Source organism: Vulpes vulpes, chromosome 16 (genome assembly GCF_048418805.1).
Source record: "Vulpes vulpes isolate BD-2025 chromosome 16, VulVul3, whole genome shotgun sequence".
Taxonomy (NCBI): Eukaryota; Metazoa; Chordata; class Mammalia; order Carnivora; family Canidae; genus Vulpes; species Vulpes vulpes.
The window spans coordinates 16,929,282-16,944,623 of record NC_132795.1 but is presented as its reverse complement, the minus strand read 5'-3'; the positions used below and the strand labels follow the sequence as shown (position 1 = coordinate 16,944,623).

General features: G+C 37.6%; 1 protein-coding gene across 2 annotated transcripts in view; it reads left to right on the top strand.

The window, feature by feature from the left end:
* PARD3B (par-3 family cell polarity regulator beta) overlaps window positions 1-15,342 on the top strand; it is a 982,784-nt gene that overhangs the window by 773,665 nt on the left and 193,777 nt on the right. For both annotated transcript variants that reach the window (XM_072742730.1, XM_072742729.1), the window contains one exon: window positions 10,449-10,559. In XM_072742730.1, coding sequence (XP_072598831.1) covers window positions 10,449-10,559 — 111 coding nt within the window. The remainder of the gene's footprint in view (window positions 1-10,448; window positions 10,560-15,342) is intronic.

The window sequence follows — 15,342 nt, the reverse complement described above, 5'->3', positions numbered from 1 at the left end:
AGTCAGCATTAGGGTCTTACAGACAAGCCATCAGTTGTCTATGCACGCAAACTGCCTTCAGAGATGCTCAGAGATCCACTTAAAAGTAATAAAAATAAAAAGGAAGAAGCCACATATTCTGCTGCTTTGAAATAAGTAAACATTTAATAAAAAGAAAAGCCTTTCTAACTATTATGAAAACATAAAAATGCAAAAAGATCTATTTCTTTAATGCTCCTGTTAAATATATTTCCCAGAAATCATAAGCATTTAGTCTGAGTCACTAAGGCTCTTGCCTACAATGTCTTAAAGCCAGTGAGAGCGTATGAAAGCAATTAATCAAAGTTCACTGTGCTCCTGAAGAGTATTTCTTCTTCTGGAAAGCAGAAGGATAGAATAACTTAAAACCCAGTGTGGTCGTGACAGTTAATAAGCTTTTTATAGTCCCTGTGTGGATCTGAAAATCATACCTTATTAGTATCTTTATCTTTCTTGCTCACTCATTCACGCTTATTTTCGTTTAATTTTAATTTCTGGCCTCTTTTTCATATTTCTTCTTCTTTCTCCTAACAGAGTGTTGCTTTAATAACCTCAGAGTAGAGTTTTCATTTGCTACAAAAATGCTCAGCAAAAGTGAACTGTCCAGTGGCTCCCAAATCCCTTAACTGATTCTTGCAAATCAGTCTTCCAGCTGTTGTTTTTACTTGTTTGTTTGTTTGTTTGTTTTTGGAAGACGGGTTATTAGTGGTATACATTTTGCTTTACTTTGCTTTCTGGACCCGTTAGAATTATTTATAATATATTCAGTACTTCCAAATCTATTGTGTTTCCTAGCTCCTCAGACTGGGAAAGCAAATTAGCTCAAGGATTCCCAGCAGCTGAATTCAGAGCCAGAGAGCTGCTTAAGTCTCTACCCAGCAGATGTTTTATCCACTTAGGCAGAAATCTTAGAATGTTATAGGACCTCCCTGCTTTTCAATCCTAAAAACAAATATCAACACATTTGAGATCTGAAGTTTCCCTGCTTTGGAATGAAGAGTCTCCATGACCACCAATTTAGGAATCTCATCCTGGGAATGAGCAACAACCCGAAGGCAAGTAGCTGTGTAAGGATAGGTGGGAATGTTAGCCTCAAAGGAAGTAGTAAAGATATCAGTGGGATTAAACGTGTTTGTTGTTTTCATATGGCTTGTCTTCATCTTGGAAACATATAAACATACCCCAAATAAGTATCTAAATAAGATACCAGAAATTAAAAATTTACTTAGAAATCATAAGAAAAGCCTCATCTGCTTGACCCAGTTAGTTAACAAGAAAGATTTTTAATACTGAGTTTTTCTTCAGTTACTAAACCATCAACTCACTCAGCTTCCCCTTGTGAACACATCCTATAAAGCAAATCTCTATTTCCCTCTGCATGCCATGGAGTGGGCTTATAGAGTTTAAATTACAACCCTTCTGTTATGGAAAGTATACTGAGTTTTTAGCACTCCACCTCCCTCCTGAAAAATCACAGGCATTAGCCTGGTAATCAAATATACTGTGGAATGCTAAAAATAAAAGTAGAATATTTTTTTCTAATCCACATTAACAACAAACACAAATCTGTTCATTATTCTCTCAATAATATTAACATAAAAATAGGCAATGCCCTTAGGTACCCAAAAAGGGGGGGGGGGCTCTCTAATTGGTCAATTTTCATTGAATTTTTATCAGATTCATTAACTCTCAAGTACAATGGAAACCATCTCAGGTAAACAAGTAAAGACCTTTGTGACATACATTTTAGAGAGAAGCAATAGCCAAAGTGCACAAAACCATATGAGATTCAATACATGGAAGTAAATTTCATCAGCATATGCATATGCTAATTCAGAGCCCAACTTAGAATGCATCAGACACCAGAAACCTTTTATGGGTGAATTTCAAAGTAAACTATGGAAATATAGTCAAAGGTCTGTGGCATTCTCTGCCCCCATATTTTGCTTGAGCTATTTCAAAGTGTATAATTTACAAAATGACAAGATAGTATCCTAGCTTATAAGTCAGCTGGTTACAGGGAGAATGAACCATTATCAAAGTCCAGAGCATATTTTGACTATGAAGTTGGTGCATTTTCTTTTTTTGTTGTTTTTTTGTTGTTGTTCTTTTTGAAGTTGGTGCATGTTCATGTCTGACACCATTTGGTAGATATTCTGAGTGTAATAATAATTTCTGGATTTTGTAGCCTTTCCCAAATACATCACTGACACCCACAGATATTTCTGGATTGCAGAAGGAAGAAATACATTCTGTGTCACACTTGCAGCTCTCCTTGGTTCATAGCTCACCATTAATTTAAAATAAGAGCGTTTGAACTTTTTCCTTGCTGGATTTTTTAGACCTCGTAAGCCTTCACTCATGATTGCTTTCATACAGTGTGTGCACTAAATGGAAGAAGAGCAGATACTAACAGCTGCATAAACTGCCCAGTAGGATCTAGGCAGAAAACCGTAGACAGGCAATACTTAGCAGAATGAAGAAGTGAATTAAATGAGAGACTAGACATGAACAAAGGTAGAGATAGAGCTATACATGTTGTGAATTGGGATCATTTATCAAGGTGTGTGGGAATCTGGGACAGATTCGAAAGTCATCATTACCTAGAAAACTCAAGGAAAGAAATAGAAACAAAAGAAAAACAAACAGAATTTACTGAGAAATTAAGGGATTACTACAAAGAATTATATTAAAATCTCTATCATATAGAAAACAATAAGATGCTGGAAGCTTGTTTAGTTAATTGGATCGAGGAGTTAGATATTTACCTAACAATTGATGGTGCTAATGGTTACATTCCATGTGAATAATCCATGTGATGTGTCACGGGTGCTCAGTAAATGAATGAATGACTGAATGGATGGATGGATGGATGGATGGATGGATAAATGAACCATTATTAAATTCTACTTCCCCACGTGGCCTTTTAGGGCCTCCCTACCTAGGGAAAATTGCAACATAAGAGGTCTGATATGGGTATTTTTATAACCCTTTCTGAGATTCTTTTTTTTTTTTTTCTGAATTTCTTTTCTGCCTTGTATAGTCTATTTATTTTGATTTCTCAGTTTGTACCAAGAAGTCTCATTTTAAGGATAGAAACCATTTCTCTTATACTTGTTGCATCATACTAATAAACTAATTACCTGGGAGCTCCTCCGCTGTCTATCCATCAATTCTATAAGTGAACTAGTTACTTCTTCTAGCAGCTGCTTTACTTAAGTCTCCTCCTATCTAAGGCCAGTCTCTGGAGGTTCTCTATATATCCCTGTCTTCTTCTCTTGTCTCTCTGGAGGTTCTCTGTTATCCCTCTCCTCTTCTCTTGTCAAGAACTTTGTTCTCCTATATGAGTCTTCACAGCATTCTTCACAAAAGCCAAAAGATGAACACAGCCCAAAAGTCCATCAACAGATGAATGGATAAACAAATATGGCATGTATGAACCAGGGAATGTTATTCAGCCTTAAAAAAAGGAAATCCTGATGCATGCTGTAGCACGGATGAACCTTGAAGACATGATGCTAAGTGAAATGAGCCAAACACCAAAGAACTAATATTGTATGATTCCATTTATATGAAGTAACTAGAATAGTCAAATTCATAGAGACAGAAAGTAGAATAGTGGTTGCCAGGGACTGGGAGAGGGAGAAATGGGGAGCTACTCTTTAGTGGGTACCTGGAGACAGGTGGTGGTTGATGGTTGCACAACAGTGTGACTGTACTTAAAGCCACTGACTGTACTTAATGCCACTGAACTGTCTATTTCATAATGATTAAAATGATATACCTTGTTTTGAATATTTTCACACACTAAAAAAAGCAAAATAGCTTTTTTCTCCTCTCTCTTCCATTTCCAATCTCTTACACTCTGACATTTCTTCCTATCACCAAACAAAAGTCCTCTAGTATCAGCCAAATTGAAAATGTCCTTTTTCAACATTCCGACCCAACCTTCAGCAATCACCCTTCCAGCCAAAGTCTTTGAAGCAGTTGGACACACACAGATACACACTTTCACACTTACCTACCATTCACTCTTGAGATCACTGTCACCTGGCCTCTGCTCATGCCGCTCGCGTGAACCATGTCCACATAATGAATGGCTCTAAAGTGCCAAATCCAGTGAACTCTGGAGTCCTGACCTCAGTGAACTTCTCAAGGGCATTTTCCTCTAGTGTTCCTGGCACCTTTACAGCGCCCTTCCTGTGAGTCTCTTATACTGCACTCTCCTGATTTTCTTCATCTCTCGAGCTGTTCTTTTTCTGTCACTTATATACATGGCCACCCCATCCCTCTCTCTGGCCTTTAAATATTACAGTTCCTTAGGACTCTGTCCTCATCCCTAGTCCATGTTTTTGGATTTCCCAAAGACATACTAAAATAACTATGTTGAAAAGTCAACTTTCAGTCCCTTGTCCCTGACCCACCATTTTCAAACCGCTGTCTTCACTTCTCCAGTCTAGGCCATCTTTGTCTTTCACCCACACTCCTGTGGCACTCACCGACTGGCTTTACTGTCTTTTTTTTTTTTTTTTTAAGATTTTATTTATTTATTCATAGAGACACAGAGAGAGAGACAGAGACACAGGCAGAGGGAGAAGAAGGCGCATGCAGGGAGCCCGACACAGGACTCGATCCTGGGTCTCCAGGATCACACCGCGGGCTGCAGGCGGCACGAAACCACCGCACCACCAGGGCTGCCCTGGCTTTACTGTCTTAATTTGATGCTTTTTACTTAAGCAACCAGGATGATCTTTTAAAATGTGTATCACGGGGGTGCCTAGGTGGCTCAGTGGTTGAGCGTCTGCCTTCAGCTTGGGGCCTGATCCTGGGGTCCTAGGGTGGGGTCCCACATTGGGCTCCCCCCAGGAGCCTGCTTCTCCCTCTGCCTATGTCTCTGTCTCTGTCTCTGTGTCTCTCATGAATAAATAAAATCTTTTTTAAAATGTGCATCACATTGTATCACTTCTGCTTAGAATGACTTGCTTATGCCTGTTTCTCCTCTATTGACTCTAAATTTACCATTCCTTATCTAGTTTCTCTGTCCCTTGATTTACTAAAATAGGACCTTATGCCACTGTTAGGCTCAACTCCAGATCTCTCTTACCCTTGCACTATGGGTTCCTTGCCCTGCTTTCCATCCTAATCCTGTGTGTTCTTCTGGTCTCCTTATCAAACTACTCTGGCCTTCTTTTACCACTTGGAATGTGCCAGATCTTCCCCATGTCATGAAGTGCTGTGTATGCTTATCTTCCTTCCATAAGGCTTATCTCCCATCTCTCCTTGTCTGGAGGCTCTTACCTATGTAGTCTCAGTGTAAATGTCATTTCCTCACTGAAGACTTCCCCAACCAATCAATCTCCTATTATAGTCTCTCCTAAACCCTTCATAGCATTTTTTTTTACAACTTATAATCGCATATTTGTATTTGTTTGATGCCCACCTCCTCCATTAGAATATAAATTCCATAGGGGTATTGTCTGGATTTGCATCCCAACTCTACATCCATATATACTAAGGTGCTTATGACAATGACCACCACAGAAAAGATGCCTAATAAATATTTTTTAAACAAATGCACGAATGGAAGAAGAAAGGGGAACAGAAAGGAAACTAGTTTTCCATAAAGCTGTTTCATGTAGCCTCTCTGTAGAAATGAACAGGGACAGGTGTTTTAAGCAAACTTATAATTCATGAAAATCTAAATTTACATAAAGGGTATGTTGAAAGGTGATTTTTCCACTTTACAAAAAGATCCATCATAAGAGTCTTTAAACAGTCTTCCCAGGTACATGGAAAGCAAGATTTTATTGATTCAAACCATATGTTTGCACTGAATTCTTTAGGAAAATATCTTTTATATAAAGCAAGGTTGACCTACAAGCAATTTCCTTAAGGCACCTAGCCCAGAATGGCCAACTCTCAAATTTCCTAGGTAATAGATAATGGGAGGCCTGGAATGCAGGGGATATTTGAAACCATAGAATGCAAAGCAATAATTTCAGCCATTTAGAGTTCTTGTGACTTTTCTCACAAAGATAACTAACTAATGGAGAGATGAATTAATGTTCTTGAACCTCCCCAACTCTTCTTTCAGTATGTCCGTGAAAGTAAAAAAGGCTGGGAAGTGACCCCCAGATAGGCTGACATAAGATGGGGCACCAGGCTTATATAATTCACCAAACCGATGCTTTTTTCCCAACTCCCCACACCCTCCCACCACCGCCACTGATAATTAAGTTGTCTGATTGCAAAACTGGAAAAAAGAATTCGGTGTGTTAATAAATAAAAGCAATTAACTTCTCTGGGTCTCAATTTCCTCGTCTTAACAATGTGGGAGTCCTTTTGAAGATTATTGTTTTATAATTCTGTTCTTGAACCTACCCAAACTTTACAAAATAAGATAATTTATGACTGTTCTCTGTCTAATGAAATAAATTTCACAGCTATTTCTGCCTTCTTCTTGGAAACTTTAATAAATGATCATGGAGTTTAAATCAAAACATTTATATTATTTGTAGAATTGGTTGATTTGACTATTGATGGTTCTTGCTAAGAAGAAAATGCTTTGCAGAATTTACTTACAACTAACCCTTATCAGACTTTTTCCACTATGATAAAAACACAGTAAGCTGTTTTTGAGCTGCAGTACAAGTGAAATATTTTAGCAACAGGAAGAAAAAACAATTCACTGGTTGTGGTAATAAAGATCAGGGTAGACTCAGGAATAGGTTAGTTTTCCCTTCAAAAACAAGACTTCTTTCATCTCAGATAATCCAAACCTTCAAATTTAGAAGAAATATTTGGGACATAGAAGAAAAACATGCTTAATGTCTATGGAATTTTGGGCAATATTTTTGTCCTCATCGACTTCTTGAAGCATTATTCTGTCCTCACTCCTCACAATTTTGATTTTTTTGGCCCAATTTTACTGTATTTGATGACATTTTGAGGGAAAGTTATTTCTCTAAGTGATGTACAAAGATATTAACTTCTCACATAAAGAAATTTAGACTCTTCTACATGGGTCTGAAAAGCTAAAGAATGTACACATGAAAACACACATTATTTATATATCTCCTGCTTTGTAAGTTAAGGAGAGATCTTAAATATGTCAACAAATCTGAGTTATATTAGGAAGTTAGTGATCTTATATCTTGTCTGTATTTTTTCTTTTCCTTAGTCTATAAATGACGCTAGGTCATTTCTTCAGTGGGAAAGAAGAATTGATTAAGAAATAGAAGGGGGACCAGGAAAAAAAGGTCTGGGGGGTGATAGAGTGAAAATTCATAGTTGATCCACCAGAATCCCCAAACAAGACTGGATGCAGCCAAAGAATTACAGTGGAAGCAAAGGCAGATGGCGAGATGGCAATGGGGAAAGAGAAAGTTCATGAGCAAGGATTTACTAATTGAAATTATAAATTGAAAAATTTATAGAAGAGTCAAGACCAGGAGAGGCATCTGAGGAAAGCGGGATGCTTTGAGCTCTAATAACAACAGAAATATGGGTATTAGCAGTGAGATCTTCCATGCGTGATACCCAGTGCTGCCACTTGACTGACAGCCTCTACTTTGGACTGAAACACAATCCTAAAAGACAAAATATTTACCAATTTTTACAAAATCCTGAAGAAGATGGGAGTTTCAGGTTTATGAGTCAGGTCTTCATGTGAGGATATTCTGACTCACTGTGTATGTTGGGAAGTTGGGGACAGGGATGGGGATCAGGGACAGGCAGTCAGGATGAGCATGTCCTCAGTTTGGATAGATGGATAGACATGTAGATAAATGGATACACAGGTAATTACATAGGTAGAGTGAGCAAGCTAAAGGTATACATACATTTATATATACAGAAATAACGTTTACAGCTATTTAATAAGAAACAAAGGAAAATGGCATTTTCTGTAGTTTGCAAGAATCTTTAATGTAACTAAAGAGTATGGATAATTTAATGATTTTTTCCTCATTATTAGGAGACATAAGTTACTTTCATATGTGTTGATACCAAGACCATAGGAGATTACTTCTAAGGAAAATATCTGTTGGGGAAAATGCCTGTTATTTAAGAATGTGTCCTAGTATTAACCATAGCCTTATTATTGTTTCTAATGTGCACTTTTATTTTCCTAACACTGCTAAGGAAATGCAATACTCTTTTAAAGTATCATAATTGCAAAGAATCCTAGTGCATTGTTGGTCCGAAAGCAAACTGGTGCAGCCAATATGGAAAACAGCATGGAGGTTCCTCAAAAAAATTAAAAGTGGAACTACATCCAGATGGCCAACAGACACATGAAAAGATGCTCAACATCACTGACCGTCAGAGAACTACAAATCAAAACCACAATGAGGTATAACCTCATACCTGTCAAAATGGCTAAAATCAACAATACAAGAAATGATAGGTGTTGGCGAGGATGTAGAAAGGAACTCTGTGCACTATTGAGAATGCATATTGGTGCAGCCATTGTAGAAAACAGGATGGAGTTTTCTCATAAAGTTAAAAATAGAACTACCCTACAATCCAGCAATTGCACTACTAGGTATTTACCCAAAAAACACAAAAATACTAATTCAAAGAGATACATGCACCCTGATATTTTTAGCAGCATTATCTACAATAGCCAAATTATGGAAACAAGCCCAAGTGTCCATTGACTGATGAATGGATAAAAAAGACGTGGTATATGGAATATTATTCAGCCATTAAAAAAGAATGAAATCTTGCCATTTGCAATGATGTGGATGGAACTAGAGGGTATTATGCTAAGCAAAATACATCACTCAGAGACAGACAAATACCATGTGATTTCACTCATGGAATTTAAGAAAGAAAACAAAGAGGAAAGAAAAAGAGGAAGGCAAACTAAGAAACAGACTTAACTATAGAGAACAAACTGATGGTTAACAGAGGGGTGGGAGGGGAGAAGGGTGGGGGATGGGTGAAATAGGCATTGGGGATCAAGGAGAGCACTTGCTGTGATGAGTACTGGCTGTTGCATGGAAGTGTTCAATCACTGTATGCTACACCTGAAACTAATATTTTACTATATGTTAACTAACTGGAATTTAAATAAAAACTATTAAAAATGGAACTAACCTATGATGCAGCAATTCTACTTCTGGATATATATCCAAAGACATTGAGTTCAGGATCCCACAGAGATATCTCTACTCCCATGTTCATTACAGCATTATTTATAATAGCCAAGATAGGAAACATTCTAATTGCCTATCAATAGATGAATGGATTAAGAAGATGCAGTGTGTGTAAACACATGCACAGATAACATGTATATATGCATACACATACACACATATAGATGCATATATATGTATATACATATACACTGTGCAGGCTGAAAAAGACAAATTCAGAGAAACAGTAGAGCAGTGGTTACCAGGCATTGGGGATAGGGGGAAATGGGGAGATTTGGGTCAAAAGGTAAAAAACTTCCAGTTATAAAATGAATAAGTTTTGGATCTAATGTACAGCATGGTGATTGTAGCTAATAAAAATCTATTCTATATTTGAGTGTTACTGAGATTAGATCTTAAATGCTCTCACTACAAAAAAACAATAGTGACTATGTGATGGGATGAAAGTGGTAGCTAATACTGTGGTAGGAATCATTTTGCAACTTAGAAATGTATCAAATCAACAGTGGTACATGTTAAATTTACACAATGTTGCATGTCCATCATACCTCAATAAAGCTGGAGGAAAAAAAAAACCCAATGTATTATAATTGCCACTGTTCCCAGTTAGCTACAAATATAGCAGGCATGAGGAGTTCTGAGAGCATACTGACCCTAGGCTGATTTAGGATCATGGGGCTACCTGAGAGAGTGTATGTGGTGTGAAGGAGACAGGGCTCTGAAGGAGACCCTGCAAATTCTAATCCCAGCCCTTCCCTGAATTGTTTTGGGTAAGCAAGGACGAAAGCCTCAAGTGCAAACTGAGAGTAGTAAACTAAGTGTTTGACGAAGTCCCTTGAAGCACCATCATTATCTAGTCTCATGAGTTTAACTTTAAATGTCAATGCCACTTGCAGCTCTGGAGGCCTATTTAGGAGTTCAGTCAGTTTTTAGTCATATATTAATGATAACCTTTCAGTTCTTTCATTTCTAGTGAATTAATGGTTTGAGATTTTTACTCTTTAACCACATGACTTTGTGCATGCTGCACCTTCAGTATCTCAGTGGAAAGATGGAAGGTTAGAAGAAAGAGAGGAAAAGGAGGGGAATTTAGTGACTATTTTTTTCCCCTTTCAGTATCTTATTTTACTTCCATTTTACGCAAAATGATTTTGTACTACTTAGAATAAAGAATTATGGTTTGATGGTTCATCTTATAAATATTTTAAATTTGCCACCAAAAGAACATGGTTATTGTTAACAATCATCTTCCCTTTCATATTCTTCTAGATTTGGAAAGAAGAAAGATGACAGGGGTGGCAAGGCTGAGCAGAAGGGTACTCTGAAGCATGGCGGCCTGAGGGAAGAAGAGCTGGAAAAAATGAAAGAAGAACGTGAAAGGTGAGCAGAAATGCTGAGCTACTGATTTTGTTTGGGCCTATGGCCTGTGTTTATTTGGGTTATTGCATCAATCAACTGGAGAAATTTTATTTTAAGGAGCATAAAGTTTGACCAATATACAGGAAAAGTACCTGATATAAATGGAACCTCCCTGTCTGAGGAATTTTTATTATACTTGGAGAAGAAATTAACTTTATGTTTTTATTATATTGGTATTTATAATTCCAAAATATGCTACCCCAGTTTTGACTGTATCAGTGTATATTTTCCCTATGGTTTAAGCAATAAGTTTCTTTTTTTCTTTTTTTAATAAAAAGGTCATTTTGATGTTGATGTTTAGAACTATCAAATTTCCATAGTCTGTTCCTAATTTCTGTCAAGCTGTTGTATGCCTTCCTAATTTTATTCTGCTAAATCCATTTGGGTGGTGTAATTTGAGAAGTGCATGTCCTTCATTTTTAAAAAGCCAGTGTCTTTTATTAGGCTATCAGCAAGTTGCAAAGTATGTCGCCCATCTGTTAAAGGGCCGGTTTCGTTTACTGAAATAATGACAGTTTGCAAGGGCTGAATTCTCCTGTTTGAGGAGCTTAATGTTCCATTTGGACAAGAGGCCCTTCACTTATCTTTGAGGTGAACTCTGGCACTTACCCCAAGTCGATGTGTAAATGTCTGATTTTGAAACATGTCATTGAATATTCATATTTCTCCTGAAAAATTCTTCACCTTCGCAACCAAATGGATCTTGGAGAGAGACTGAGATTATGACAAAACTAGCATATAATTTTAAGTACTTGATTCTGACTTTATCGTGCACAAAGTCAGATTTGTCCAACTTGCCACTTGCTTATTAGTAGCAATAGCCCTTGCAGTTTTTAAAGAGTCCATTCTTGTCCTTATTTTAATACTCCAGTAATACGTACTAAGAAAATCCTACTCATTCATCCTCTTTTCTAGCACAGAGCATGTTGAATAGCTACTGTTAACGTCTGACTGCTGTCTTGTAGTCTGTTCCCATTGAGAGGGCTGACTTGATCAATAGCAAGGAGAGAAACCCTACTTAGTCCTTTCTCATTTTAAAGACGTTGATCAGCTCTTGTTTCCAGGATCAGTGGAGCAGTTAAAAGGAAATCAAGTGTGTTACATTGTTGTTGACTATTATTCACCTGACAGAGCTGCCCCCCAAAACAGGGAAGATGAATTCTCCACTGTAGCCCATGATTCACTTATCCTGTAAAGTAAAATGTAATTCAGACTGAGATTTTAATGTATCTATCAGCAAAGACATCTAGATGTTGAGTCCACATCATAGATCTTTGCTGCTCCCCTAACTTCACTTACCCAGGCACCACATCCTTGCCTCATCTTCAGGAAACTGAGCTGTTTGCCAGAAAGCAGACTGTATATTTTTTGTAGCTCAATACTTGCTTAGGGTTGGGAGGGTTTACTCTTAGTAGCTAGGGAACTGTGTGCCAGCTAGAAAATTGATAACCCATAAAATAAGGTGGGTTGTCTTTAAGCAAGAGTTCATTTCCTTTCTGGGGTTGCCTTAAGGAAGCAGGTGCCTGAGGGAGTTTTGTTCTTAAAAGCAAGGCTGTAAATTCACCTCCGCTGGCTATATAGGCTTCAGGTCCAATTTTCTTAAAATATGTCTGGTCAAAATATTGAAAGAACTGTGCTGTTAGCCTCCACTTAGGCCACTTCCCACACATGAACACGTAAAACACATCTGATATGGGTTTCTTAGAGACAAAGTTATCTCAATCATATGAGAGGGGAAGAAGTTGGAGGAGTTGATTTATGGTTAGGTCCTACAAAATTAATGACCAAGAGCATTTCAGCAGCTCAGGAGCAGAGGACCACAGCGGGTGGAGGTGGAGGCTCAACACTTGGCATTCCTCCCAACCCAAGAGTCCCATTTCTTGGCTCGCCATCATCTGTAGAAAACCAACTCACACCCCTTAGAGAAAGTGAGAGTATTACTCGTTGTGACATGGCCATGGAAATAAATAGAATAAAATAAGAAACAGTGTATAAAAGTTCACAAAGTTGTCTTTTTTTCTAATACCTTTAGAATTTGTTACTTTAAGGTGATTCAAACTGTCCTAGTGCTTATTTGTTTCATTCTAGCTGTCACAGATATAATAGTTTTCCATTAACATATCCCTTCTCCAAAGGACTTTTTAAAAAATTTTATTTATGAGAGAAAGGGAGAGAGAGCCAGTATGCAGGGCAGAGGGAAGGGGAGAAACAGACTCCCCACTGAGCAGGGAGCCCCATGCGGGCCTCAATCCCAGGACCCTGGGATCAATGATCTGAGTCAAAGGCAGACACTTAACCAACTGAGCCACCCAGACACCCCAAAGGATTTGAAATAATTAAATAAAATATATATTGTATGGTGCTAGAGCCAACTTGTATCAGCGTGTGAGAAGAATTTTGGGAGCTGGTTGTTAAACCACTGGGTAGCTTAAAATTGGTCATGGTGGGAGTAATTTATACCATAGAAGTTGGCAAATGCAATAAATTGGGTTTGTGTTTTTAAAAAGCCAGTTGATCAATATACCACTTAGGGTTTATACCAACCGATTCCTGGGTGGCGCAGCGGTTTGGCGCCTGCCTTTGGCCCAGGGCGCGATCCTGGAGACCCGGGATCGAATCCCACGTCGGGCTCCCTGTGCATGGAGCCTGCTTCTCCCTCTGCCTATGTCTCTGCCTCTCTCTCTCTCTGTATGTGACTATCATAAATAATAAAATAAAAATTAAAAAAAAACAAATAAATAAATGAAGCCATATGACTTCTTCTAGCTGTGTTTCTCAAAGTATAGTCCATAGATGACCTGCATCAAAATGAATCACATGGAGAGCTTGTTAAAAATAAGATTCTTGAGTCTCACATCAGACTTGCAGAATCAGAATCTTGGGAATTGGAGCCCAGGAATCTGTATTTAATTGGCAAGCCCAATGTGATTCTTCAGCATTCTAAAGTCTGAGAACCACTGACTTGAAGGGACAGGATTTGATTGGAACATTAAACTATCCTTATCCTATGAAAAATCACATAAATATTTTTTTTTCCCTTAGAGAATTGAATAAGCCAGTCTAAAAATATTGTCATCTTTCTCATTTGCCCTCTCTGAAGCATGCTACCTTACTGGCATATTTGTTTTTTGCCACAAGAGAGAAACCCTTGCCAGTGCTCACTCATCTAAGAGAATTTGGAATGCTTACTCACAAAACTTACAAAAACAGTAAGTTCATTAAGAAAATTTTGGAGACATGGGTGGCTCAGCGGTTGAGTGTGTCTGCCTTTGACTCAGGGTGTGATCCTGGAATCCAGGATCAAGTCCCACATCGGGCTCCCTGCATAAGCCCGCTTCTCCCTCTGCCTATGTCTCTGCTTCTCTCTCTGTCTCTCATGAATAAATAAATAAAATCATTTAAAAAAATTTTGGAGACATAAAAAAGTATAAAGGAGATTGATACGATCATGCATAATTCCATAAATAATTGTTAATACTTTATGATCTTTTTACTATATATATTTTTTGAAACTTGATAGCCATGCTGCATACATCTCACTTTTTCCACAACATTAAATTGTGAGCATTTCCCCATGTCATAATATTTTGAAAATAAGCCAATTTGAGGATCAATATACCATAACTTACTTATCTTCTATTGTCAAACATTTAGTCTGTTTGAATTTTTTCACTCTTCCAAATAAGACTTTGATGAGCATCCAGATACAAAAGTCCTTATAGATGACCTCTTAAATCGCATAGTTTCTGTTTGAAGGTTCAATTTCCTCATAACTATTTTGCCTAAGGATTAATTTAACCTCAACTCTAAATTTTAGGATTATATTATCCATCTTCATTTCTCCCATTATTTTTCTTATAATACCCACCACATCTCATTTTAATGTACCTTCATATTTAATTCCTGATCAGGAATTGGTTTTAGTGCTATATATGAATAACCTTAGCATATAGCCATAGCAATAAAAAGTAAAAAAAAAAAAAAAAAAAAAAAAAAATCCATAGGAGTTGGAGTGAAGTATAAGGTTAAATTGGAGGAATACAGAGTATAGAACAGTGGTTCTCAGGAAGAGACAATTTTGCTCCCAAAGAAACATTTGGCTGTATCTGGAGACATTTTTGATTGTCACAACTCCGAAGGAAGAATGGGCACGGGAAAGGAATTGCTACCTCAGTGTGCTGGGTAGAGGCCAGGAATGCAACCAAACATTCTACAATGCACAAGACAGTCCTGTCCCTTAACAATGAGTTGTCTTACTCAAACCATCAGTAGTGTGTAGGCTGAAAACCCCTGTTCTGACTCTGGACTTCACAGACATTAGAATTTCCTTGTCTCATGATATCTGTGGATAACACAGAGAAATGTACACCAAGTGACATAACCCTAAAATTATTAGATATTTGAGGAACTGTAGCCAAAGATTGCTAATGAATATTTCATCAATATAAACTTGCAAGAAAAAAAAGTTTTTCTTCAAAACTTATTTTTAACTCTGGCCTGCTGAGCATTGGCATCGATGCTGTTGATCAGATTGTGAATGCCAAGAAGCTGCAGGGGTTGATAATGTGTTGATGACAGAATCATCTGGAACAATGGACTGAATCAAACATAGAGAAACTTAATAGGAATAAATGTAAAGTCTTGATTTTAGGTCCAAAAATGAACGGTACAAACACAGGATGTGGAACGTTTGACTTAATACCAAATATATAAAAAAATCGCCTGATGGTTTTAGTTGAGGGTA